Raw genomic sequence first — 25,242 nt, forward strand, 5'->3', positions numbered from 1 at the left:
CTTGGTATGCTGCTACCATCTAGTGGACATGTGTATCCATAGACACATCTATGGCTAATTTGAGTATTTGGGGAGTTGAAGTTGGTTTGCTTGGCACACAAATTTGGTAAAATAATTCTTTACCCATACTGCATGGGTAATAAACTGTAGAGCGAACAATAGCAATTTGATGTTTTAATGGAAGGTAAACCGTCTCTACTTTATCTGCAAGCTGATATACATGCTAAAGTCAATTCTTACTAATAAACAAACAATATAATGTCTGTTGTGAAAAACATGGTAAAGCATCAATGCAAAATCTCAAAATGAATCTCAAAGGAAATACCATTTAGGCCCTGCCCTTACTTTAGTGTATACCCTGATGGGTGTTGTGCAAGATTAAACAATTCTGAAAGAGAATAAAAGGGCTCTTTGATGCTAAGGGGTAAATAGGAGGAACGTCATGTGGGCTTTTTTGGAAATCAACGTGCTCTTGTTCGTGTACTTCCTGTTGTTTAATTCCTACTCTACTTCTTCTGTGCAGTCCCATCTTCATTCCATCTCTTGCCAATTACAGGGACAGTTTCATCTAAATGGGATGCACGAGGCTGGAGATGTGGTTCTCGGTGGGCTATTTGAAATCCACTTTTTTTCTGTCTTTCCTGACTTGTCTTTTTCCTCAGAGCCACAAGAGCCGACCTGCCACAGGTTAGTCTGTCAGGGAGAGAGAAATCAATAACAGAAAGTGGGGGAGGTTAATCTCATCAATGCAATGTATTTTATATAATAAGAATTTACACAAAAATCTATTTAATGTATTATGTATTTATGCCATCACTTTTTTGTACAGACTCCTTTAGTATTGTAATAATTGTTGTTTTTTCAATTGTGATATTTTTGGTTTAGTTTTGATGTTCTAGGATTCAGGCAGGCCCAGGCCATGGTCTTTGCTATTGATGAGATCAACAGGAACCCTGACCTGCTACCTGATGTGACTTTGGGATACAGTCTTTATGATAACTGCGTCAAACTAGGAATTGGGTTCCGTGCAGCGTTGTCTTTAGCCAGTGGGCGAGAAGAGCACTTCATATTAGAAGATAACTGTGTAGGAACACCTCCGGTCATAGGAATTGTGGGTGATTCTTCGTCTACACGTTCTATCGCCATCTCCACTGTACTAGGTCTGTACAGAGTACCTATGGTAAGTTTTTTGCTATAATTTTTTTGGATCATTTTTGATTTTGTTTTTTTAATTGAATAGCAATTGTAAACATGGACTTATCCACCTAAAGAGTTTAAAGGGCCGGTAAAGGCTTTGAATGCTTTAAGCTGTACTGTCCGTGTCTTTCTCAGGTGAGTTACTTTGCCACATGTTCGTGCCTAAGTGACCGGCAAAAGTTTCCATCTTTCTTCAGGACAATTCCAAGTGATGCGTTCCAGGTGAAGATATATCCCCCAAATGAAAAAGCATCAAAAAAAGCATTTGCATTAAACATTGCTCAGAAAGAATATGTGCTTTTTGTGTAAAAACCTGTTACCTTCCATGTCAAATTATCTGTTGAGCTGTTTTGTCTGAGCTAACAATGCTGAAAGGCAACGGTTAAACCCGGTCTGTTGTGGAACCTGTTCATCGAGATCCACTCTGAACAATCATTCCAGCCTGTGCACTAATCCCACCGCTGCCTTTGTTTAGGTGCAAGCTATGATTCAGATTCTCAGGCACTTTGGCTGGACTTGGATGGGTCTGCTGGTCAGTGATGATGATTATGGACTCCATGCTGCCAGTTCCTTCCAATCTCACTTGTCGGAGTCTGGTGGAGGGTGTCTGGCCTACCTGGAGGTTCTGCCTTGGGGCAATGACCAAGCAGAGCTAAGGAGAATTGTGGATGTCATGAGGAAATCTACAGCTCGTGTGGTCATTGTGTTTGCACATGAGAGTCACATGATTAACCTCATGGAAGAGGTTTGGCTTGAAGTAGTATAATCATAATTTAATATAATGATATACCTTAGTGTTTTATTAATGTAACAGAAAGATTCATGGGGCATTAAAACGTTGTCCGTAAAAAAATAATTAAATGAATAAATCACGTGACCTATAGTTCACGGCGCTGTTAGCAGGATATTAGACTGAGATCACTATCTGAGTGCAAGTGCATTGTTCTCCAATTATAATGATACTGAGATGTATCACATTTCCTATAATACTCTGTAAAACAGAGGATTTCACATTTTTGAATGACCAAGGCAAGAAACCAAGTCTGTATTGACATTATACATGTTTTACATGATGCAATTCACAGGTGGTGAGGCAAAATGTCACAGACCTGCAGTGGATGGCCAGCGAAGCCTGGGTTGCAGCAACTGTGCTTCAGACTCCCAAACTCATGCCGTACATAGGTGGCACTCTGGGCATTGCCATCCGTCGAGGAGAAATACCAGGTTTCAGGGACTTCCTGTTACAAATACAACCTGATCTAAAACACAACAACAGCTATGGAAATAGTATGGTGAGTTCAACCTTGCAATTTGATCTGGTATTTGTAAAACTATCACAGTATATTATCCTAATTAATTACACTGTTTTTAATATACATGCAGGTAAATCTGTTTTGGGAATACACATTTCTGTGTAGATTTGCACCACCTCATGCAGGATGGGTGGAGGCTGGGGGATCACTATGCACTGGACAGGAAGATCTAGAGCTTGTGAAGAACGAGTTCTTGGACATTTCGAACCTTAGGCCAGAGTACAACGTCTACAAGGCTGTGTATGCCCTGGCAAAAGCTCTTGATGACATGCTGAAATGCGAGCCAGGGAGAGGGCCTTTCAGTGGGAACAGCTGTGGAACTTTGCAAAGACTAGAGCCGTGGCAGGTGGGATATCAGTTTAAACTCCACCTGTTTAAATGACTAAATCCTGCCGTGGAGTAGCAATTTAAATAATTAAATACAAAGCTATGTGTTATGTGCTATGTGTCTGAAAGTAAATGGCTGAAATAACTGCAGTGGCTGATAATAATATCAGGTCAGAGGCACCAACTCTTAGTATTATTGCTAAAATTGAATTGAATTTGTGTTTCTTAAGTGTAGTATTCAGTTTGAGTATTGAATAATAGGCATTGATGTGTTCACTTTGGTTGTTTTTGATTTGTCCTATCTGACTTCCCACGATCCCATGTTTTGATATTTATAGCTTGTCTACTACTTGGAAAAGGTCAACTTCACCACACCATTTGGTGACCAAGTGTCATTTGATGAGAATGGTGATGCCACACCAATTTATGATGTCATGAACTGGCTGCGCCTCCCTGACGGAAGGGTACGAATCCAGAATGTGGGGCAAGTTAAAGGGTCAGTCAAAGGTGAAGAACTTACGCTTGATGAAGACAAAATCTTCTGGAACACTGAATCCAAAGAGGTACCAAAGACTATTCAGACAAGTATTTTGTGTTCCAGAAAGGACTCATTTTGCGGTTAATTAGTGTAGAATAACATGTTTGGATTTTTCTATCAATAGCCAACCAGGTCAGTGTGCAGTGAGACCTGTCCTCCAGGTACCCGGATGGCCAGAAAGAAAGGGCAACCTGTCTGCTGTTCTGACTGCATCCCTTGTTCGGAAGGAGAGATCAGCGAAAAAAATGGTTGGTATTCAATTTCAAAGATTGTACATAACATATCATTACAGCATTTATCTCCCCACTTTCCCTGTCTTCTTAGACTCCCTGGAGTGTACCAATTGTCCCGAGGACTTCTGGTCCAGCCCACAGCGCGACCACTGTGTTCGCAAGAAAACAGAGTTTCTGTCTTATCAAGAACCTCTGGGAATCTGCTTGACAACCACCTCTTTGCTCGGCACATTGATCTGTGTTGTTGTCCTAGGGATCTTTGTATATTATCACAGCACCCCTATAGTACGCGCCAACAATTCAGAACTTAGTTTCCAGCTATTGCTGTCACTTAAATTATGTTTCCTGTGTTCACTGCTGTTCATCGGTCGTCCCAGGCTGTGGACATGCCAACTAAGACATGCGGCATTTGGGATCAGCTTTGTACTTTGTGTCTCATGCATTCTGGTAAAAACAATGGTTGTTCTGGCTGTGTTCAAGGCCTCCAAGCCAGGTGGAGGGGACAGTCTGAAGATGTTTGGCGCTGTGCAGCAGAGAGGGACAGTTATGGTTCTTACTTCTATTCAGGCAGCAATCTGCACTGCTTGGATTGTCTGTGCCTCTCCAGCTCCCCATAAAAACACTCAATACCACAAAGACAAGATAGTTTATGAGTGTGCAGTTGGGTCCACCGTTGGTTTTGCAGTATTACTGGGTTACATTGGTTTATTGGCTATCCTCAGCTTTATGTTAGCGTTTCTGGCGAGGAATCTTCCAGATAGTTTCAATGAGGCCAAGCTCATAACTTTCAGCATGCTGATCTTCTGTGCCGTGTGGGTAGCCTTTGTCCCCGCTTATGTCAACTCTCCAGGCAAGTATGCAGATGCAGTGGAGGTTTTTGCTATCTTGGCCTCCAGTTTTGGTCTCTTGTTAGCACTGTTTGGACCCAAATGTTATATCATCCTGCTAAGACCAGAGAGAAACACAAAGAAAGCAATCATGGGTCGGGGCATCCAGTAATAAAACATGCACTATAATGACTATATACTTAATTGTTGCATTTCCTCTGTATAATGTAAATATCCTGTTTGGACTGCTGGTTTATAAAGCACTGAGGGGTTTAGGGTTAAGAATACATGTCTGACCTGCTGCTACCTCACAAACCACTGAGGTCGTCTAGGAGGTTTTTCTGCTTCACATTTCTGGAACAAACTCCCAGAAATGTGCAGGTCGACTGAGATCCTCATCAGATTAAAACTGAACTAACTGATTTAGTTACTAATTTATTTCCTGAAATAATGCATTTTACAACTGAATTTACCTGTTTAAACCGTTTTGTAACTTTAATCAATTTGTAGCTCGTTTAATGTTTAATGAGGTTTTTTTATTCAATTTTATTAATTGTTTTTTAATTAATTTCCTTTTATTGCCTTATGTTTTGATGCTTTCAATGATTGTATGTGAGACACTTTGAATTGCCTTGCATTTTCAAATGTGCTACACAATAAACTAATTGTTGCCTCCTTCTTACTCGAATTCCCTGCTCCAAATAACAAGCGACACAAATATGCATTTTCTACAACTAGAAGAACTGAAACACAACCTTTAAAGGTTTTTATTTATTTTATTAATATTGCTGTTTTTCAAGGTACAAGATTCATTAAATATTATTGAAGAAACAAAATATAAAATTGTTTTAAATTTTTCATTATGTGTAACAATATTTGTCTTCTTTTTTTATGAATAATTATTTAGTTGTCTTTGTGAATACATCTGACATTATTGGTTAATAATAACTAATAGTAGCTAGCCAAGAGTGGCATAAATGGATCATATATGTCACAAGTATGTGAAAACGAAAACCGTTTTTAGCAGGCAAATATTTATATTTAAATGAAATGCAAAGACATATGGGCTGTTCCATTCATTTCTCTTCTACTTGGCCATCAGGTGTTTCTTAGTATTTCTTTCAGGCCTCAAAAGAATAATAAAACACTTTGGCGCAAAGATGCAGAAAAGTAAACCATAGCTAGAGGCGAGTATTGCAAAAATCTCCACAGCAACAGCATATTTTCCAGGAGAGCTAACATAAGCCGGAACAAAAGCTACCCAAACAGCACAAAAAATCAACATGCTGAAAGTGATCAGTTTGGCCTCATTGAAGTTGTCGGGGAGTTTCCGAGCAAGAAAAGCCAGGAGAAGACTGGTACAGGCCAGTAGACCAATGTAACCCAGAACCAGGGAGAAGCCCACCACGGAGGTCATGGTGCACTTCAAGGACACTTTAACCCCTGGGATATCCAAGTCAACTCGAGGCACAGGGGGGCCGGACAGTAGCCAAACAACACAGATGAAAACCTTAAGGACAAAAAACATTGTACGGTATGATGTTAATAAAAATTGTGTAATAAGCATTAATTCTGTTAATATACAGCGTTTCTGCATGTCTGACCTGTATGAAGGAAAATAAGCAGACAGTTCCTCTCTGTTGGCCTGGACCAAACCACTTCATCAAGGCTCCAGCACTTGGACGAGCTGAGCGAAAGGCTGCCAGAACAACTATAGTCTTGACTTGGAGGCAGGAAACACAAAGCACAAAGCTGATCCCAAAAGCTGCCTGCTGGAACCGACAAGACCAGACGGATGGACGGCCGATGAACACCAGTGAGCACAGGAAGCACAGCTTCAGGGACAGGAGGAGCAGGAAGCTCAGTTCTGAATTGTTGGCTCGCACCTTTAAATAACAATTTCGATTATTTAAAAAGAGAAGCACGATTCATTCAGATTCTTTCAAACACATATTCTAAATCATAGTTGTGCACAATTATATTGGATTCTTACCATAGGTGTTTGACGGTAGTAAAGGAAAACTACAAACACAGCTGTTGTCATTGTGGCACCAGATACAGCGACTGTAGTCAGGGTGATGCCCAAGGTTTCATTAAAGGACAGGAAGTCCAGCAGGCGAGGGATGCATGCAGTTCGCTCAGCATTGGACCAAAACTCTGATGGACAATGTACACACTTAAGGGAATCTGGGAGAGGGAAAAAAGAGGAGGTAAGAAAAATAAAACACAATGTGTTTTATATTAAGGTTGTCTTATAACTTCCTCACCAGTTTGGTTGCTAATCTCTCCTTCAGCACATTCAATGCAGTCGAAGCAGCAGGGAGGTTCTCCTCTCCTGTCGGCCTTTCGGGTACCTGGGAGGCAGCTCTCGCTGCACACTGAGGTGGGCACCTGGATAACAAGTAAAACCATTGTCTTAAGGCAAGTTTTCTTGTGAATCACGTGTTGATACTGGCCTGAATCAATATTGATCGTTTAAACCACCTGATTGGATCCTGTGTTCCACTGAATGGCCGATTCGTTAAGGTGGATGTCAAACCCGTCCACGCGACCGATCAAAACAAGTTTGGGTGTCCCCTCAGTGGTGCTTTGCCAGTTGACAAGGTCGTACTTGGCTGGAATGTCACCATCTTGGAAATAAAATATTTCCCCGTGTGGCGTGGTGAAATTCACTTTGCTCAAATGCTGCAACAGCTGAAAGGAAAAATATTGTATAAATTATTAAGCAGCTGCTTAGTTGAAGTACAAAACTGCAGTGGTACTATTAATCTAAAAATATGTGATGTTGAAATGGACATGATTGTGATAACCTCTAAGGATTTGATGTGTTGGGGAGAGGAACAGCTGAAGCTGCTGTTTCTGGTGGAGCTTTCTGCATCCGGGCAGGACAGGAGGCTGTGAAGGGCGTGAGCTGCAGCATAAACAGCAAGGTACACGTTATATGTCACTCTTAGCTGGGAGATGTCTGTGAATGGACTCTGCACTCCCTCCATTGACTCTGTCCCATTGCAGAGTGGCAGAGACTCCTTTTGAAGTGATGGTGGAGACGTATTTGTAGATTGTGCTGTGACCCAAAGTCTACAATGAAACATCTTTTCCCAGAGTTCTTTCAAGAACTTATCTTCGGGACGATCGAATGGATTCAAACTCTTGAGAAAATGTTCAAATCCAGGTATAGCTGAACTTCGAATGGCCACACCCAGAACACCTCTTGCCACTTTGGAAGTGAAAGGATCTCGGAGTAGATCACCGCTGGTGCTCCAAGCCTCACTGGCAAGGAACTGTCTGTCAGTCACCTAAAGATGACAACACAATCACAGATGATAATTCAATCAATTATAACTGTCATTTGTGAATTTTCTCAAAAAGTTAAATTGTGGTTTATCAAAATGTCTCACATTTATCTTGGCTAGTTGCAAGAACAGTTCTCTCACATCTGTGTACCAGGTAAAGATTAGAATCACTTTTGCAGTTGAGGCCTGAATTGTGAGGGCTGCCCGCCTGGCATCTGCCACAATGTTTTCCCTTTTGAGAGTCTCCACGAATGCAATACACACCCCGGCCCCCCGAGTCTCCTCCTCAAAAATCTGACGTATGCAGTTGAAAGGTGCAAAAACAACAGATTAATAACAAGGGATTAAGTGTTGTGTAGATGTCTTGTACATATGCCTAAGCAAAACACCTTTTGTGCTACAAGGCCGTAATCGTTGTTTACTACAACTGCTCCGATCCAGGTCCATTTGAAGCGTATGGAAAGCTGGGCAATGGCTCGTGCTTGGTAAATATCGCTGGGCATGGTCCTGAAGAAGTTAGGATACTGGAGTCTGTCACTCAGACAAGGACAGCTAGCTGTGTAGCTCAACTAAAGGAAAAACATAACACATATATACATGGATATTCTAAAATGCAATCGTAATTCTGAAATTTCATACACATAACAATTATTATCTTTTTTTTCAATTTCTTTTCCTAGGAGGATGGAAAAACGAATGTGATAAAATGACCCACGCACCAAGGTCAATATAATATATTAAATAAATACAAATTAACAACTTCATAAGTAAATTCACACAGAACTCACTAAAGGTATGTCGAGTGGCCCCAGGATTCTGGAGAGTATCTGGGCTGTAATAGATGAAGAACCACCAATGATCAAAGGAACAGTCTGATCACCTAAAGAAAGTATAATATACAATGAAATAAAGTCATTATTTGGTGCTTTATTCGGTTCTTTTCCAGACACATTGTGGTATTTCTGCTTTCATCATTTTAATTTGAATACAGAGCATAATTTCAGAAAGTTAAATTGACTCTGTGAGATTAAATTTGAAATCTAAACTGGTGTTTATATTGTCCCAATCTTGTCAGTGTTAGATTATCACTCAACAAAGTGTTAACAATTTAACTCAGAGTAAGTGTCAAAAATAAATCTGCTCAGTGCTAAATATATTGCATGTGATTTAGCTGCTTTATGCTTTTATCCAAAGCGACTTACATTGCATTCTAAAACTATTTATATTTTAGCCCCGGTAGCAATTAGGGGTTAAGTGTCTTGCTCAGGGACACTCAGGGTTCACACCACCAACCTTGTGGTTCCCAACACACTCTCTCCAATCCATGCGCCACAGTACATAAAGTTAAACCCAGCACCAAGAAGTGCGACACTGTACAGTTACATTTCAAACCTATCAAAGAGTCAGTTTAACTCTACTAAGTGTGGAAATGAATCTGATCTTGACACTGGATAATGACCCCAGCACTTTCGTTCAATTGACTCTGTAACAGCTGAATCAACTTTTTGCAGTGTGATTTCAACTCTGCACTTCAACACTTTTGCCTAACACCGGAAAATTAACTCTAAGAACTTTGCTGTGTAGAAGGATGAGCTTGGCTTAATTTAGTACCTCTCTCTTGTCCGACGCCCTCTGCAGCAGAATCAAGTGGGCGGCCTGTTGAGTTACAACTGGCGCTGCCTCCTCCAACCATCGATAGAGCTGCCCGCATGTCCCATAAGGGCAGGGCACAGCTGTCTTGAATATGGAAGCCGAGCTTCACACCTGGCAGCAAGGTTGTGTTATGATTGATTTCCTCCAGCGCAAACACCATAGCATATGCGTACTGTAGTGGAAGATTTTCCAAACTGAAACCGCAGATGGAAAGAAATGAGAGAAATATCAGTTAAAATACTGAGGTGACAGTAAAACTTTGGAATAGTTGTTAAGCGTGATATGTAATGATGTGCCATCATTGTCCAAACGATTTCACTAACTTTCTTCAACAAGAATACAAATCATTTAACACAGTAAATAGTACAGTTCAAAGTTTTACCCCGTGCAAGGTTCGAAGTACGGCAGCTGAGTGAAGTCACTGTCGATAGCTGGAGGCTTGAAATAAAGATTAAAGAGCCCACCGATCACTACATCTCCCTCCTGGAACATACTCTGATTGCTTGACGTGCCCCACCGGGAACAAATAGCTGCCTGAACCACCTGCAACCCCACTCGGAGCCCCAGCTGTCTGCTCACGAGCCCCACGAGGAGCAGGGATGAGCCCAGCTTCAGGGTGGAGAACCAGAATGGCCGAGACTTGGACGAAGCACTTCTGGGCATTTTAAATATATATGAAACACACTCACTCACTTAGATGCTTAAGCTTCTTATTGGCAAAACTTAGATCAATTACAGGGGTAATACGCTGTCAACAGTTCCTGAAATCCCAAAGTAAAATATGATTAAATCCCCCTTTCTGCAGCCATGAGACAACCACCTGAAAATCAAAGTACAATTAAATAGCAAAATGTATGTTACCACAGATACATCCTACACTGACAAATGACAAGGTATCTGACATGCCCCCTCATGCAGCCTACTCAACACAACATAGATGTTGCTCTGTGTATTTATAAGAGTTGTAAAGCCCAGGCGCAATGATAGCAAACAAGATGACTCTGCACCGAGTCCCTTCTCTCTCAAAGGTGAGAGCCTTATACTGACAAAGTAACAGAGTGCTGTGTGATACAGAAACTAGTATTTACCTGGGGGGCAGTGGCCATGCATATCCCAATAGAGTTGCTCTTTCATCTTTAACATTAAGTGGATAAATGAATCCACAGTGACATGTGCAGCCACACCTCTCACACCAGGGCCCTGCCATAACACGTTGTTGTTGTTGTTGTTTTGCTAAAGAATTAAGACATTCTGGGACAATGTTTTTCTGAAAGACTGGATCATTCATTTGATGAAGAAAAGTAAATATTTGGTGAATCCAAATATTATTTTTAGTTCCCACTTCTGGTATCTAGTGCATTTTATAATAGTTTTGATTCATTTATCCAGGTTTGGAGATCGACTTAACAGGAACGTTTCTTTGCAGAAAGTCTGTAGGACCACAATGTAGGCTGTTTTCATAAGGGAAATTTACATTTTTGTAGAAATAATTACGGGCAGCTGCTTCTGTGTGCATATTCCTCCCGGTTTTCTGCAGGTTCTCCAGGTTTCCTCCCACACTTTAAATACATGCAACTCAGATGATGTGAGGACTGTGAATGGTGCCAGCCCTGGGATGCCCTTGCAACATGCCCAGGGTGCTTACACTTGAAACTCTCTAATTTCAGTGTTTCCCCGAGTGTCCGCTGGTGTTAGGCCCTCAGGCCCCAGCAACTCTGAATAGAATAAGCGGTTACAGATAATCAACGGATAGCTGTAATAAGAATGAGGAATTACAACCTTCTCCTAGTTTTGGAAGCATCCAAAATCTTAGAACAACAGAAGGCCTGTTGGTCCTGCTGGAACATCTGACCTGCCTACACATAGCACAACATGAATCTGCAAATAAACATCTACACCTGGGCCTGTGACTGGGAAAGCTACATTCGTAATCCATCAATGTCATTTTGTGTGACCCGCTAGAGCCTGAAAGGCATGTGATTGTCTTAAAATAAAAAGTCAATATACTACAGCTAGGGGCAAAGAGGAGCATTTTCAGCTGGCATCCACCAGCCACTGCAACACAGACTTGGAGGAAAACACCAGTGGCAATGATGCACATCCCAAAACCACGGTTGTGTTAGTTGCTTGTGTTAGTTGTCAGAGAGGTGCCAGCTACGACTTTGGATAGTTTAGGCAGAAAACACACCAGGCAGTGGCTTGCAGCAATTATGACATCTTTCTGCGACCAGGAGTGTGTTTCAGGAGGGAACAAATTATTTATAAAAATGGTGTTTGCAACTAAAAGTTAACTAACTACACACAAAAATTCAGGCTATTCAAATTCAGGTTTCTGCTGCAAAGATTTTGTCTTAATTTATGCCCTATATAGAAAAGTGATATTACTCCAACCAACTGTTATCTATATTTAAAATCAAATGGTTAAAGTTGCAATCCTAGTCTGAACTAATCACTTTTTGCACATTTTCTTTTTTTGTGACTACATGGTGGACAACTAATTTAATAATTCAATGATGAGGAATGTTTAATCATAACAATCTCACTTTGCCTCATTCTACAAGACTGTTGGAGGGTGCAGAATATTAAACTGAGAATAGTTACTGAACATGGAGCTAGTACTCAAATCCACAGTAGCGAAAGAGAATAATGAATGGAATGATACTTCCATCTAGTGGCCGTGATTGTGATTGTTTAGTCTTTAAAGTGATTAACTTTTAAATGAAGTTGGTATAATGGATATCAGATTAATAATTCACTTGCTATCAATCGTCACGTATATAAATTATAACTAAATAGAATAAAATGATATATTGTGACCGACGAAGCATATCGGTGAAGCATATTGAAAATAATATAAATGTGGTCCACAACCAAATCTTTTTTCTCGTTTTGATTATAAGGTAATGTTGTGTAATAAAAAGTAATGGAGAGCTTATCCAGTTGATACAGTATTTTTTTCAAAACACAGGAAAACTGAACAACCAAACACAGTACTGCAAAATACATCAATAACAGATTCAATGTTTGATGGTGGATGTTTACATTTAATTATGTCTATGAACATTATGACCAATATATAGTTACCAATGAAAGCCATAATTATTTGGAGCTCTAAGAGGTTTGATAATTTAATCCTAGCAAATCAACAAGTAACATTATTATAATGAAATGAATGTACACGATGGGTACACATTTACAATTACATGATACCGTGGTCTCCGTCTCCACCACACAGTGACACGTTCAAGCCAGACACACTATTTTTCCATTAGGTGTTTCTTAGTGTTTTTCTCAGGCCTGAAGAGAATTATGAAACATTTGGGTGCAAAAATGCAAAGCAGTAAACCGTAGCTGGACGCAAGGATTGCAAAAATCTCCACAGCAACGACATACTTCCCTGGAGAGCTAACATAAGCAGGAACAAAAGCTACCCAAACGGCACAGAATATCAGCATGCTGAAAGTGATCAGTTTGGCCTCGTTGAATTTGTCAGGTAGTTTCCGTGCAAGAAAGGCCAGGAGGAGACAGGTGCCGGCCAGCACACCGATGTAACACAGAACCAGAGAGAAGCCCACCACGGAGGTCATGTTGCACTCCAAGGTGACCTTTGACCCTTGGAAACCCAGAGCACGTTGTGGCACAGGGGGGCTGAGGGACAGCCACGTCACACAGATGATAATCTGGATGAAAAGTAAAGAAATGTTAGTGTTTATATCAAGTGAATAAATGTTCTTCATCATCGAATAAATAAAACAATGGACACACCTGTATAGATGTAAAGAAGCAGACACTTCCTCTCTGTTGGCGTGGACCAAACCACTTGATCAAGGCTCCAGCACCAGGCCGAGCTGAGCGGAAAACAGCAAGGACTACTACGGTTTTGACCAGCAGGCAGGAAACACAAAGCACAAAGCTGATCCCAAAAGCTGCCTGCTGGAACCAACAAGACCAGACGGATGGACGGCCGATGAACACCAGTGAGCACAGGAAGCACAGCTTCAGGGACAGGAGGAGCAGGAAGCTCAGTTCTGTATTGTTGGCTCGCACCTTGAGGGGAATTAGAATTAAAAGAATTGAAAACTATACTTTTGCACAGGAAAAACTAATACATAAATGTGTTACATTAGGCTCTTACCACAGGTGTTTGACGGTAGGAGAGAAACATCACAAAAACAGCTGTTGTCACTGCAGCACCAGATACAGCGACTGTAGTCAGGGTGATGCCCAAGGTTTCATTAAAGGACAGGAAGTCCAGCAGGCGAGGGCTGCATGCAGTTCGCTCAGCATTGGACCAGAACTCTGATGGACAATGTACACACTTAAGGGAATCTGGGAGAGGGAAAAAAGAGGAGGTAAGAAAAATAAAACACAAAAAGTTCTAAATTAAGGTTTTCCTTATAACTTCCTCACCAGTTTGGTTGCTAATCTCTCCTTCGGCACATTGAATACAGTCGAAGCAGCAGGGAGGTTCTCCTCTCCTGTTGGCCTTTCGGGTACCTGGTAGGCAGCTCTTTCTGCACACTGAGGTGGGCACCTGGAAAAAAATCGCTATATTCAACATTCTCAATGAAATAAGCGAGTGAATGGACAACCGTGTTTATTTCAACAGCCACTTTGTTAGACATGGGACGACTTGTTGATCTGACTACCTGATTGGATCCTGTGCTCCACTGAATGGCCGATTCGTTAAGGTGGAGGTCGGACCCGTCCACGCGACCGATCAAAACAAGTTTGAGTGACCCCTCAGGGGTGCTTTGCCAGTTAACAAGGTCATACTTTGCTGGAGTGTCACCACCTTGGAAATAAAACACTTCCCCCTGTGGCGTGGTGACATTTAATTTGTTCAAGTGCTGCAACAGCTGAGAGAAATGAATGTTGAAGAGACTGTTCACATTTCCAATTGTGTATTCTGTTTACCAAAGATGCATTGATGATATCAAATGAACCCTGTGAATAAGTTGACTAAGGGGATATAGTTTTTTACCTCTTTGGATTCTATGTGGTTTGGAGAAACCCAGGTGGAGCTGTTGTTGTTTCCAGTTGAGCTTTCTCTTGGGCATGAGAGAAGGCTGTGAAGGGCGTGAGCTGCAGCGTAAACAGCAATGTACACGTTATACGCCACCCTTAGCTGGGAGGTATCCGTTAAAGGATGATTCACTTCCTCCAGTGATTCCGTCCCGCTGCACAGTGGCAGAGTGCCTTTCTCAGAGGAGCCTGCTAAAGGACTGCATCCAAACTCCTTTTCCCACAATTCTCTTAAGAAATCATCATCAGGACGGCGCATTGGGTGCAAACCCCTGAGATAATTTTTAAATCCGGGTATTGTTGAGCTTCGAATGGCCACACCAAGAACCCCACTTGCCACTTTAGAAACTTCAAGATCTTGAAGAAGATCATCACTGGTGCTCCAAGCCTCACTGGCCAAAAACTGTCTGTCAGTTACCTACAATAAAAGGAAATTAAAATAGATTTAGACAAGAAAATAGATTCAACATACACTTTAACTATATGTCATTACACATTTTCACGGCGTTTGCTCACATTCATCTTTGCCAGTTCCAGAAAGACTTTCTTGATCTCTGTATACCAGCAGAAGACCAGAATCACCCTGGCAGTGGAAGCTTGAATCGTGAGGGCTACACGGCTGGCATCTCTCGCAATAGTTTCTTTAAGCACAGTCTCTATGAACTCCAAACACACACCTTTCCCATGCGTCTCTTCCTGAAACGCCTGGACACCAAAACAACCAACATGTTAACACTTATATTAACTTAATATTACTTACTATGTATGAAGGAAATCCATGAGATGTTTGTTAAACAACAAAGACATACACCTGTATTGCCAGATTTCCATAGTCCTTGTTTACAATCACCGCTCCCATCCAAGTCCAGTGGAAGCGAATGGCCATTTGTGCCATGGCCCGGGCTTGGTAAATATCACTGGGGATTGTTCTGAAGAAGTTAGGAAAGTTAAGCCTGTCGCTCAGACAAGGGCAGCTCGCCAAGTAGCTGATCTGAAAGAATGACGCAGAAATATTATTTCGACCCTGCTTTTACGGCAATAAAACCATGGCGTTTTTCATTTAAATGTGTTCAAATAGCATCAGCTTCTTAATGTATTAAAAACACTTACAATCGGCACAGAAAGAGGCCCCAGGACCCTGGACAGAACTATGGCTGTTGTCGATGAGTCAGGACCGATGAGCAAAGGAACAGGCTGAGGCGCTGCTTAAAGCATTAGACACATGGTTTACGTTAACCCTTTTATGCCATAATCACGTGAGATGTTGTTCTCATCGACACAGTGAGAGTTCACTGAACACTTCATTATCGCAAGTCATACTTGCGGTCTCTCCAGGTTGTCCGTAAGCCATGGAACCAGGTGTGGAGGAGGTCAGGTTGCAGCTGTGTGCGTCTCCTCCGACCAGTGACAGAGCAACTCGCTGAGTCCAGTAGGTGCTGCCACAGGTCTCGTGTATACGGTAGCCCAGATTCACTCCTGGTAGCAGGGTGGGGTTTCGGTTGATTTCCTCCACCGCAAACTCCATGGTATATGCATGTTTTAACGACTCTACATCTAAACTGAGACCACAGGGGAGTAAAAGGAAATCAAATAAATCTCTGAGAGAAATATATACCACAGATATGTATATAATAACTGTAATTATAAAAACATAACATGCAACGTATTTGAAATTATCCCACTAAAGTCATATTTTACAGTGAAATGATATATGATGATACATCTGACATATATGGAACATTTTCATTTTGTTATTTATAAACAAAATTATAAAACAAAATACATAGAACAGACATAGTAAATTATCTGCATTTTAACAGAAACATATGAGCATATCAAAAATAAGTATTTATACACAGCAACATAATGAATGAAAAACATAATAATAACAATACCCTGTACAAGATTCATGATGAGGCAGCTTGGTGAAGTCCTGCTTTACAGATGAACTTAGATAAAGACTAAAAAGTCCACCAATGATTATATCTCCATCGAGGGAGAGGCTCTTGTTGATCGGCGCGCTCGTTCTGGTACACACTATTGCCTGAACCCCCTCCAGCCCTGTCTGTCTGTGCATTGCACTTAGAGGCAGCAGGAAAAAATATGAAGCGGACCACGGAGTGATCAGCCAGGAGAACCAAGACATGGTAGCAGCTGTTACAGAAAATGTAACACATATAGATTTGAAAGTCAGAATATGCACTAATGAATTCCGTACGTAAAACACCAATCACATCTAATCTATATCCTAAAACCTGACAACAGAGAGTTAAATTCAGAAAACGTGCTACCTCCTGTACACCATTCAACAGCTCCTATTACCAAAAACAAATCCCATTAAATTAGCAAATTTGACATCATAGCCTCATGTCAGAAACAGAGAACAAAGCAGAACAGAAACGTGCTTCCCTCAAGCTCGATCCACTAAGTAAATAGATAACTCTGAATATGACCTGATCATAGCCACCCCCCTACTCTCCAGAAGTGAAGTGCTGACGGGAATATTTATAATAGGTGTAAAGCTCTTTGCAAGGAGGTAAAACTGATGACACACAAGCCAAAATGACTCGTCTCTCGAGTAATGGTGGAAAAACACTTGATTGCTTGCAAGTGATTAGCATGTAAGTTGTATTGTATATGTGTTTCCCATAGACAAGCTAGGATGATATCATTTGAATGAAACGGACATACTGTACTTTACATGAGGACAAACAAGGGGAAGTGTCAAAAGGGTGCTTATCTTTTATTGTGTTCTAATTACCTTGTAAATTTCTACGGGATATTGTACAGGAATGATCCATCCAACTTAACCAAGTTTGGTAGTTTGGTATGGGGAATTGTATGCCCAGAGCAACAGGTGTGCTGTTTGTCAGTCCTATTATACAGTATTCCATGAACAATTACATCCCATTGTGGTTAAGGTGGCATATGGAGAAGGAATCGTGGATTGAGCCGTTTTTTAATTCTATCTTTATTCTTAATAAATTATCAGTTAAATCTTTTGTGTAGCATTTGGAGTGAAACAGAAAAGAAACAGAATTTGTTGAAATCAAATATTTTATTGCATTGGTAGGAAAATGCTTAGTTTGCTGTTGACCAACAATACAAAGCAAACAGGACGGCTAACACTTAAAATAAAAAACAAACTGCTGCTTTGCCACCCTTCCCTCCTCAGACTGACCCTGTGTAATTGTTAATCATATTTTCTTCTTTCCATTAAGTTATACAAAATAAAACAACCATTACCAATAAGAGATTATTTTCACAGTCTGTATCAAAGCATTTATAAAAATAAAACCTTCCAACTCCCAAATTTTCAATCATGTTTTCAAATTCTACAAATCATATAGGCCAACAAGTCCAAGCAAGGAAGTTAATGTAATGTATTGCACCTAATACAAACTAGTCTCCGTCCTCTGTTGTATCCAATGCAGCGATTTGTTCTGTGCAAATCTTGTGAAGTGATGCGACATTTATTGTACAAATTGGTGCATAGTCATGCTTGACATGTTCATTGGTAACATGCACAAACTTTACAGTTAAAATTGGTTTTAAACCAAACCCCATCTCAAATTGAAAACAATGACAGGTATATTTACACAAGTCACACATAAAGAAATACCATGAATAGAGAAGGAAGACTTCCATTTGTATCTTTGAAAACAGTATCTGTGTGATTATACTACACATTCAAATGACACAAAGAAAGACATTCCTTCTAATCTTAAAACACAGTTCTTCTTTTTTTTTTTTCTTGCTTCATCGTCAATGTTAGCGATTTGGAAATTACATCACAGGGACAAAGATTACAAATATCTGTACAATCAGTCTAGGAAGCCATTGAAGGGAATTAAAGTTCCCGAGTACATTTACACATTAAGGAGAATACAGACAATGCACTGCCAGACTAGAAAGACCATTGACTTGAATAGAGACATTTCATACAAGAAATTCATGCTGTCAGATCCAGCTGTGGATTACATGTGATGCTTCACATACATTGTATAGATTAGGCCTACATCTTTCTCTAGAAGTAGACCAGAATAACATTTAACTGTCATGATGGAAACCGACTGGTCTTTAAACATGGGAAAAAACATGTGCGAATATATTTATTTTCCTAATCTTCTGGCTTTTAGTGTAATTGAACATCATCAAGAATCACAGCTTGATCCTTCATCTCATTTTGGGTTATAGTCAAAGCTACAGTCTGAGCAGAAAGTAGACCTCTGGCTCTGACGCGGAGTGCTCGGAGTCAGCAGGTGGAAGAGAGTCATCTGTGTAGAAGTGATCTCCGTAGTGATCCCCATTTCCACGACGCAGTGACGTACAAGCCCCCTCAGGAAGTCCCCTGTCTTCTAGCTGACCCAGGTACCCTGCTATGTAAGAACCAGTCGAGTGTCTGTTCGCTGGGGGATTTTGTGAGGCTGGTTTATTCCTCAATACCACGCCACCAATGCTGGCGGTACTATCCACCACACCTGAACGAGGCTTGGAAGCCTCCTGCAGTTTTTCCCGAGCGCGGCTGTTGATGTGACGGACTCGGCTTTGGCTCCGAGAAGACAGGCGCCGGGTGAGGGGTGGCGGGGAATCATCTACATCCCTGGGAACGGCAGACGCTACACTTGTTACCTGTGGCACTGGGGTTTTGGCTTCCTGACACAGCTGAGGAGGCCCGGTTCCATCTCTGTCACTGTCATCCCTCTCTAGACAGACCAGCTTTCGCAGCTGTTCTGTAAGTGGATCACAAGTCTGTGATTGGAATGTTACTTCCCCCATAGTGACCATCCTCTTCTGCTTCCTCATGTGGGGAGTGATGAAACTGCGGCTTATTATGTGATATTTGCTCTGGAAGTTGCAGGATATGTCTTCAGAGGTCAGGTCTCCGAGGGACTTAGACTTACATGGGCTGGGGGCGGAGGGGTCCATGGTAACAAACTGGGGTCGGGTCGATGTCGGGCCTACAGTTGAGTGGAGAGAGTCTCCGGATTTAGGGTGCGTCTGGTGTCTCGTAGTGACGCCGGAAACGTTTTGGTTCCAGGAATGGGTCGGGGTGTATGCTCGTGTTTGACTTGCACCGTGTGGCAGGTTGTTTCGAGGAGCTGGAGACTCCGATGGTCGCGCAATGCAGTCGTAGTCCAGCTGGCTGTACACAGCATCGCAATCAGAATGAGGGGAATAAAGGCCTCTCTCTCTACCAATGTTTGAAGACGCAGCAGTTTGGCCAAGGAGGCTTTTTTCATTATAGAAGGACCTTCCTTGCTCCATCTCCATCTGTTTATACCCAGGTCTATCCTGATGGGAAATGTTTAACATCTGGTTTCCACTACAGCTCATCCATTGTGTGCAGGAATCCTTGAACTCTCTGCTGTTCTTTAAGGCATCCGAATTCTTCTTAGGATTGGGGTGGCTCATCTGACGCAGTGGACTAGGGTTAGAAGGTTTGGAGTGGACGGATCTGTGGAAGGAAGATGCCTGGGAGTTGTTCTGGTGTTGGAGGTGATTGGTCTGCAGATAGGAAGGTTGATTTACAGGAGTGAGACGCTGTGAAAATGCATGTGATGGGGACTGCTGTTCATGATCATGGTAAGAAAAAAGCTGTCTTTGGGAGTTGTTGAGAGTGGACTCATGGTTTTGGTAAATGGCGTGGCGTTTGGCTGGACTAAGGGGTCCCTCCCATTGTTTCTGCGAGGCCATTATTATCTCCAATGGATCCCCATCGACATTTATCTCAACTTCTGCATTTCCGGCGTCATGGAGAAACGGGAAACAGTTGGTGTTTAGAGAGGAGCCTGTGCACCTTTTGGAAGTACTTTGCTCGGTTCCTTGTGCAGATGCTAGTGCTGGCAGATCATACACTTCTTCGTACACACTCTCCTCTGCCCCCTCACCTTCTTCACACCCAAATCTCTTTCTGGTCACATCATCCCAGTCCGGATCGTGCACTTTCCCTAAACTCTGTACCCCCTTGGCTTGAGAGGAGCCTGAGCTTTTTAAGGGTGTGCTCCCCCTAGTGTCTGTCTGAACAGGGACCGTCTGCTTCCTCAGATTGCATCCTGATACAGGCATCAACACCTCCTCATCCAGAATGGTGTAGACCTCCTCGAGCTCAGCGGTTTCTGGGCTGGAAATGAGAGCTGGAGCAAGTGCTCTTGCCTGGGAAATCTTGCACGGTGATTGGATGTCAGGATTTTCTCTTTCAGCTACCTTTTGGGGACTTAACTGGTTCTTGTCAGATGCAGTGATGGTCTTCAGAGGTGACCTTAAGTCTTGCAGCGTGGTAGGGGTGGTAGTCCTGCAGTTTGAATGACGGTAGGGGAGGTGATCATGAGATAATGAGGGTGATTGGTTTTGTTCAACGGTGCTTTCAAACTGACCAATAAGTGCAGAAATAGAGCCACATGTGTCTTGCTCATTGCTAAAAGACACAGCGTCAATGAGTCTGGAGATAGTGCTGTCCTGCAAAGAACTTGGAAACCCCAGATCACAGTCCCTGCTGATAGGGGAAAGAGGGGGCAAAGAGGAGGGGGCAGAGGATGACGATGACGAGATTGAGGGTGCAACTGTGATCGGTCGGCTGTTTGATGACATTTGCTGTTTATCTGATCTCTTTTGGCTGTTTGTGGAAGGTGAGATCAAACACTTTTTCTGTGCTCCTGTGGGGATGTTCTTGGATTTGCCACTGTTGTCTTCTGACTGGTAATTGGCATAATCCTCTTCCTTTCTCACTTCTCCTCCACCAATAACCAGATAAGAAGCCTCCTCTGATTGGTCAAAGCAATTCTTTCTATTGCTGTATTTCTTAGAAGGGGAAGATATGTTTGGTTCAATAGAAAATGAGGATTCGATGAAAGGGTCCAAAGAGGAAGACCTGGGTCTGTTGAAGGCTCCTGTGGACACAGATAAATGAAGGGTTAGGGTTAGGGTTAAAAAGGGTTAAAAAAAGGCTATATATAGGCTAATATACAAACTATTTGAACATCAAAGCCAAACAACAATTCAATTACAACAGTTAACAATCCAGCCAATACAAAGCAATACACAGACAAATGGATCACCAAGTACAATTGTGAAGTGAAAGCTGGAAAATGAGGCTGAGGAGGTTAAAAAAGGAAGAATCCATGTTTGAAGACATCATATTAGAAAAGAGATGGTCAAATGGGATTGGTTTGATCAAATGGGATCAAATGACACAGCAATATACTCTCAGACCACTTTTGGACAAAATACACTGGGGGGGACGCAATATTTGTATGTTTTTGGACGATGCAATCTTCAGACAATACGTATTTCAGATTACCTGCTGGAATATCCTAGTCAGTTCTCTACTACAAAAGAGCACAACAAATGAAGATGGGACAGAAAAGGCATGTTAAGGTATCATGGAGAGTAGGCTATAGTGTCAGTTCACATGGTTATTTTACATGCACTTAAGAAAATTGAAGCAGAATACGAAGAGCAAAGGACTGACATTTTAAAAACAGATTCAAGCATTGAAAGATATTAGCATTTAAAGAAATGACTCGAATAAAAAAGCGAAATTGTTTCTAAAGCCAATAGTGGCTGATATAATTTACATCAGATTGCTGGGGCTTGCTTAGTGGTATTATCTTGAATTGTGCGTATTCCTGATGCCCGTTAGATTCTTTCACTGTGATGATGAAAGGAGAACACCCACCGATGACTGTGTCTTGGCCCATATCACATTGTTCCTGGTCTGCGGAGCAGAGCGATAGCTGTCCTTGCAGAAGTCTGTCTAAGGGCATGGAGATAGGTCTGTGGATGAGGGGCCCTCGTGGCTCGTAAGGTTTCTCCACGCCTACTTCCTTCCCTGACATGCCTTCTCCTCTTGCACCATTCTTTTGGTCCGATATTGATGTCACTGACTCGGACAGGGCCATCTTGGTCTTCTTCCGACCCTTTGCTGGGGCACTGGCTGTGCGCCGCAGGAGGTGGTCACTGATTGAGCGTTTCCGAAGGCCACCGGAGTTGGTATCCACAGAAGACTTGGAAGAACGGTTAAACAAACCCCGAATCCCTCGCAGCTGATGACCCTGAGGGCAGTAGAAAAAGAACAAGGAAGAAATAAGAAGTGGATAACAAGAAAGAGGCAAGACATGCTCAAGTGCTGAAAAAAGACATCAAGTACTGAGTTTAACTCACAGTTAATAATAACATTATCATGCTTTTAAATGCATGGCCGATAGATGGCACCCTTACTCAATAAATGACCACAACAAACAATATGCAAAAATCCATTGACGGTTATGAATGCATGCTTAAATTGCACGTGATCTCTGATGAAAATGAAATCCTGGGTAGTATTTTGTTAGGATGTTTATAATAATAAAAACAGCTAACTGTATTTCTCAGCTGTTCAATGTAACACAAACAAGTCATTAGAGACAGCTGAACACAATCTGCACTTTAGCATCATGCATTGCTGTTTCATGCAGCACCACAAAGAGCCTTAGGGCATCATGGTACCTTGTTAGATCCTAGAAAGTGCATTATGGTAAAGCTGGGGTTCAGGACTAGAGGACTCCACTAGAAAGACAAAGGATTGGTCTTAAATTGAATTATGTCGAGGGAAACACATTTCCTTCGGTTTGTGGGTCACAGGGAGATTTCTACGATAAATACCAGGATATAGCGCTTACCTTTCCATAGACATCATGTATTGACACATGCACAAAGATGGAAGCCTCAGTGCGCCCCTCCAAGTAAACATGTCTGTAACCTGTTAGAAATGAAAAATAAAAAAAGCTATAAGTGAGGCAGAGTGGGTGATAGAGTGAGTAAAAGAAAGCTGTGGGTTGTTATCAGAGTAGTGAATGCGTGGTAGTTGCCTGCGGAGAGGCCATCAGGAGTTCAGGGACCACTCTGATGGATGTAAACAGCAAAAAGAACCCACCAAGCCACAGGTCTTTTTACGATACAAATTATGATTCACTAGATAACTTGCCCCGTAACCGCAGCACTACCAAAACCATAAATGGAAATCCTGTGTTTGATCTGAGTCTCCCTGTCTCTTTAAGTAGCTTAACTATAAGAATTCTTACTTGCAGTGACAAATCTTAAGTTTATTTCAATTATACACAAAAAAGTACTACAGCTGAAAAACGCTGATGAATTCTGCACATACCAGGCATCAGGCTGGTGAAAGCAACAGTTCGTTGACCAATAAAGTCCCTTCCAATTGGGTCATGGTCCCAGACAAGAAAACGCACCAAAACCACCTCAGCCATGTGAAGTGTAAAGGACAAAGTCTCCTCCCATACTGGATTAAAACCTGGGAAAAACAAAAACAAAAATATAGCTTTGTGTAATTATGGTCGTCTTCGGTATCTCTTTGAAACAGGCAGTATATAAGCTACACAGGACTCGTAAAGATAGAGATTGCGGTATTGATTTTTGAAATGATATATTTGATGGATCAATGCCCTTCACACTAATCTTATATAGCCGTTGAGCACCCAGGGATCTATAACCTTTCCCAGGGGAGGCTTCACCACCCCCCCCCTCGTCAGGTTCCCTCATATTTGGGGACATGTTAGGAATGACAACAGCAGATCCAGCGGAAGTGTAAAGTGTGATTTAAAGGTAAAATATTATATGATATTATATTATGTCCCAGGTAAAATGGTTGACTGAACCAAATATCCAATACATTGCGGTCTGTTTTCGATCTATTTGTAAAACAGAAAAAGGTATGTGGAGATATTTAAAATCAACTCCCAGTTATTAGCTATGCATAAGCAGACACTTTTCACAGGAGACATTTTGACTTGTCAATAGTAGCAAAAGCTTGACTGTCACAAATGGCAGCAAACTGAGGTTTTATTGGTTCAACACCACAAGCAACCCCTTTCATCTTGTCACTTGATGCTTGGTTGTTATAACACAAACTATAACAGCTTTAAGACCCGTTCAAGATGATATGCTATGATATGCCAAATATGCTACAACATTCTTCAGCGGTGCAGCGAGTGCACAGTGCTGTGATTTTGTTGAAATCTGTGTCTAACCGTTGTCATCCACAACTCGTGTCTGTTCCTTGCAGCAATCAACAGGCAGGCCGATGATCTCCACTTCGACGAATGGATCAATAATCTGAGGAGGATAAACAGGGATTAAAAAACATGAATTAAATATCATTTTTAGGATTCAGAATATATTTGCAGCTAAATGCAAGTTCAACATTTCCGAGTGGTCGAGCATGTGTGTGTGTTGCGCGTGTGTGTCTGTGTAAAAATAGAGATGGTGAATGCGTGTTTTGGTGTTTTTATACCTCTCCACGGTCCCCCAACATGGAGTCTGGTGGTTTGGGCAACTGCTGTCCACTAATGATCTTGAGAATGAGTTGTTTCTTGGGATAAGCTGGAAGCGGGTCATCACTAAATGGGTTGAAGGAACCTAAAAGATATAAAAGACAGCAGAAGAATAACATAAAGTCTAAATTCTCAGGTCCAGTTACATTTACTGTTTTGTGTCTGTAAGAAAGGTGAAAAGAACATACACACACATTTCTTCAACCTGTCTGACACTGTTGACTGGTGTGCTCCATGAGCATCGCATCAGACTGAGCAGCATTAAAAACTACATTTGCAGCAAGCCCATGGAAACATTCAAGCCTCCCCTTTGTTGTGTGTCCCTTTTGGATGGATATCTATCATCCGCCTACCATCTACAGTGTGACAGCACTAATGAGGATGATATAATCTTCAGAAACTCATTTAAGCACATTGTTCACTCACTCACTCATATCTATTTCATTTTAAACAAATATAAGTTTACTGTTCTTGGATTTGAATATTTCACTCTGTAAAAATACCA

The 25,242-nt window shown here is 41.6% G+C and overlaps 3 protein-coding genes across 8 annotated transcripts in view; 1 reads left to right on the forward strand and 2 right to left on the reverse strand.

Moving 5' to 3' along the window:
- The first annotated feature begins 490 nt into the window (after positions 1-490).
- Positions 491-4,607, forward strand: LOC119222628 (extracellular calcium-sensing receptor-like). Its single transcript, XM_037479417.2, has 9 exons — positions 491-687; positions 886-1,180; positions 1,333-1,419; positions 1,673-1,942; positions 2,283-2,489; positions 2,581-2,856; positions 3,176-3,400; positions 3,500-3,623; positions 3,700-4,607. Exons 1-9 carry the CDS (start codon positions 578-580, stop codon positions 4,605-4,607), a joined length of 2,502 nt encoding a protein of 833 aa, XP_037335314.2. The 5' UTR covers positions 491-577.
- Positions 4,608-5,426: 819 nt separating this feature from the next.
- LOC119226871 (uncharacterized) lies at positions 5,427-15,931 on the reverse strand. Its single transcript, XM_062561648.1, is given in 22 exon segments — positions 5,427-5,945; positions 6,040-6,321; positions 6,429-6,622; positions 6,703-6,826; positions 6,920-7,129; positions 7,246-7,731; positions 7,834-8,022; positions 8,118-8,297; positions 8,517-8,608; positions 9,397-9,575; positions 9,764-9,990; positions 11,940-11,943; positions 12,640-13,061; positions 13,147-13,428; positions 13,517-13,710; positions 13,792-13,915; positions 14,031-14,240; positions 14,366-14,824; positions 14,923-15,111; positions 15,218-15,397; positions 15,517-15,611; positions 15,727-15,931. Coding segments are annotated over 22 exon segments (5,046 nt in total).
- Positions 15,932-17,451: 1,520 nt separating this feature from the next.
- plch1 (phospholipase C, eta 1) overlaps positions 17,452-25,242 on the reverse strand; it is a 42,430-nt gene continuing 34,639 nt past the window's right edge. For 3 of the 6 annotated variants that reach the window (XM_037464877.2, XM_037464886.2, XM_037464858.2), the window contains 7 exons: positions 24,698-24,822; positions 24,435-24,519; positions 23,552-23,698; positions 23,067-23,146; positions 22,894-22,953; positions 22,085-22,460; positions 17,452-21,296 (listed from right to left, as the gene is read on the reverse strand). In XM_037464877.2, coding sequence (XP_037320774.2) covers positions 18,610-21,296; positions 22,085-22,460; positions 22,894-22,953; positions 23,067-23,146; positions 23,552-23,698; positions 24,435-24,519; positions 24,698-24,822 — 3,560 coding nt within the window. In that variant the 3' untranslated portion in view covers positions 17,452-18,609. Of the gene's footprint in view, positions 21,297-21,706; positions 21,735-22,084; positions 22,461-22,893; positions 22,954-23,066; positions 23,147-23,551; positions 23,699-24,434; positions 24,520-24,697; positions 24,823-25,242 lie in introns of all 6 variants that reach the window. The other 3 variants (XM_037464906.2, XM_037464895.2, XM_037464868.2) reach the window with 3 other exon arrangements.

This window comes from Pungitius pungitius, chromosome 3 (genome assembly GCF_949316345.1).
Source record: "Pungitius pungitius chromosome 3, fPunPun2.1, whole genome shotgun sequence".
Lineage (NCBI taxonomy): Eukaryota > Metazoa > Chordata > Actinopteri > Perciformes > Gasterosteidae > Pungitius > Pungitius pungitius.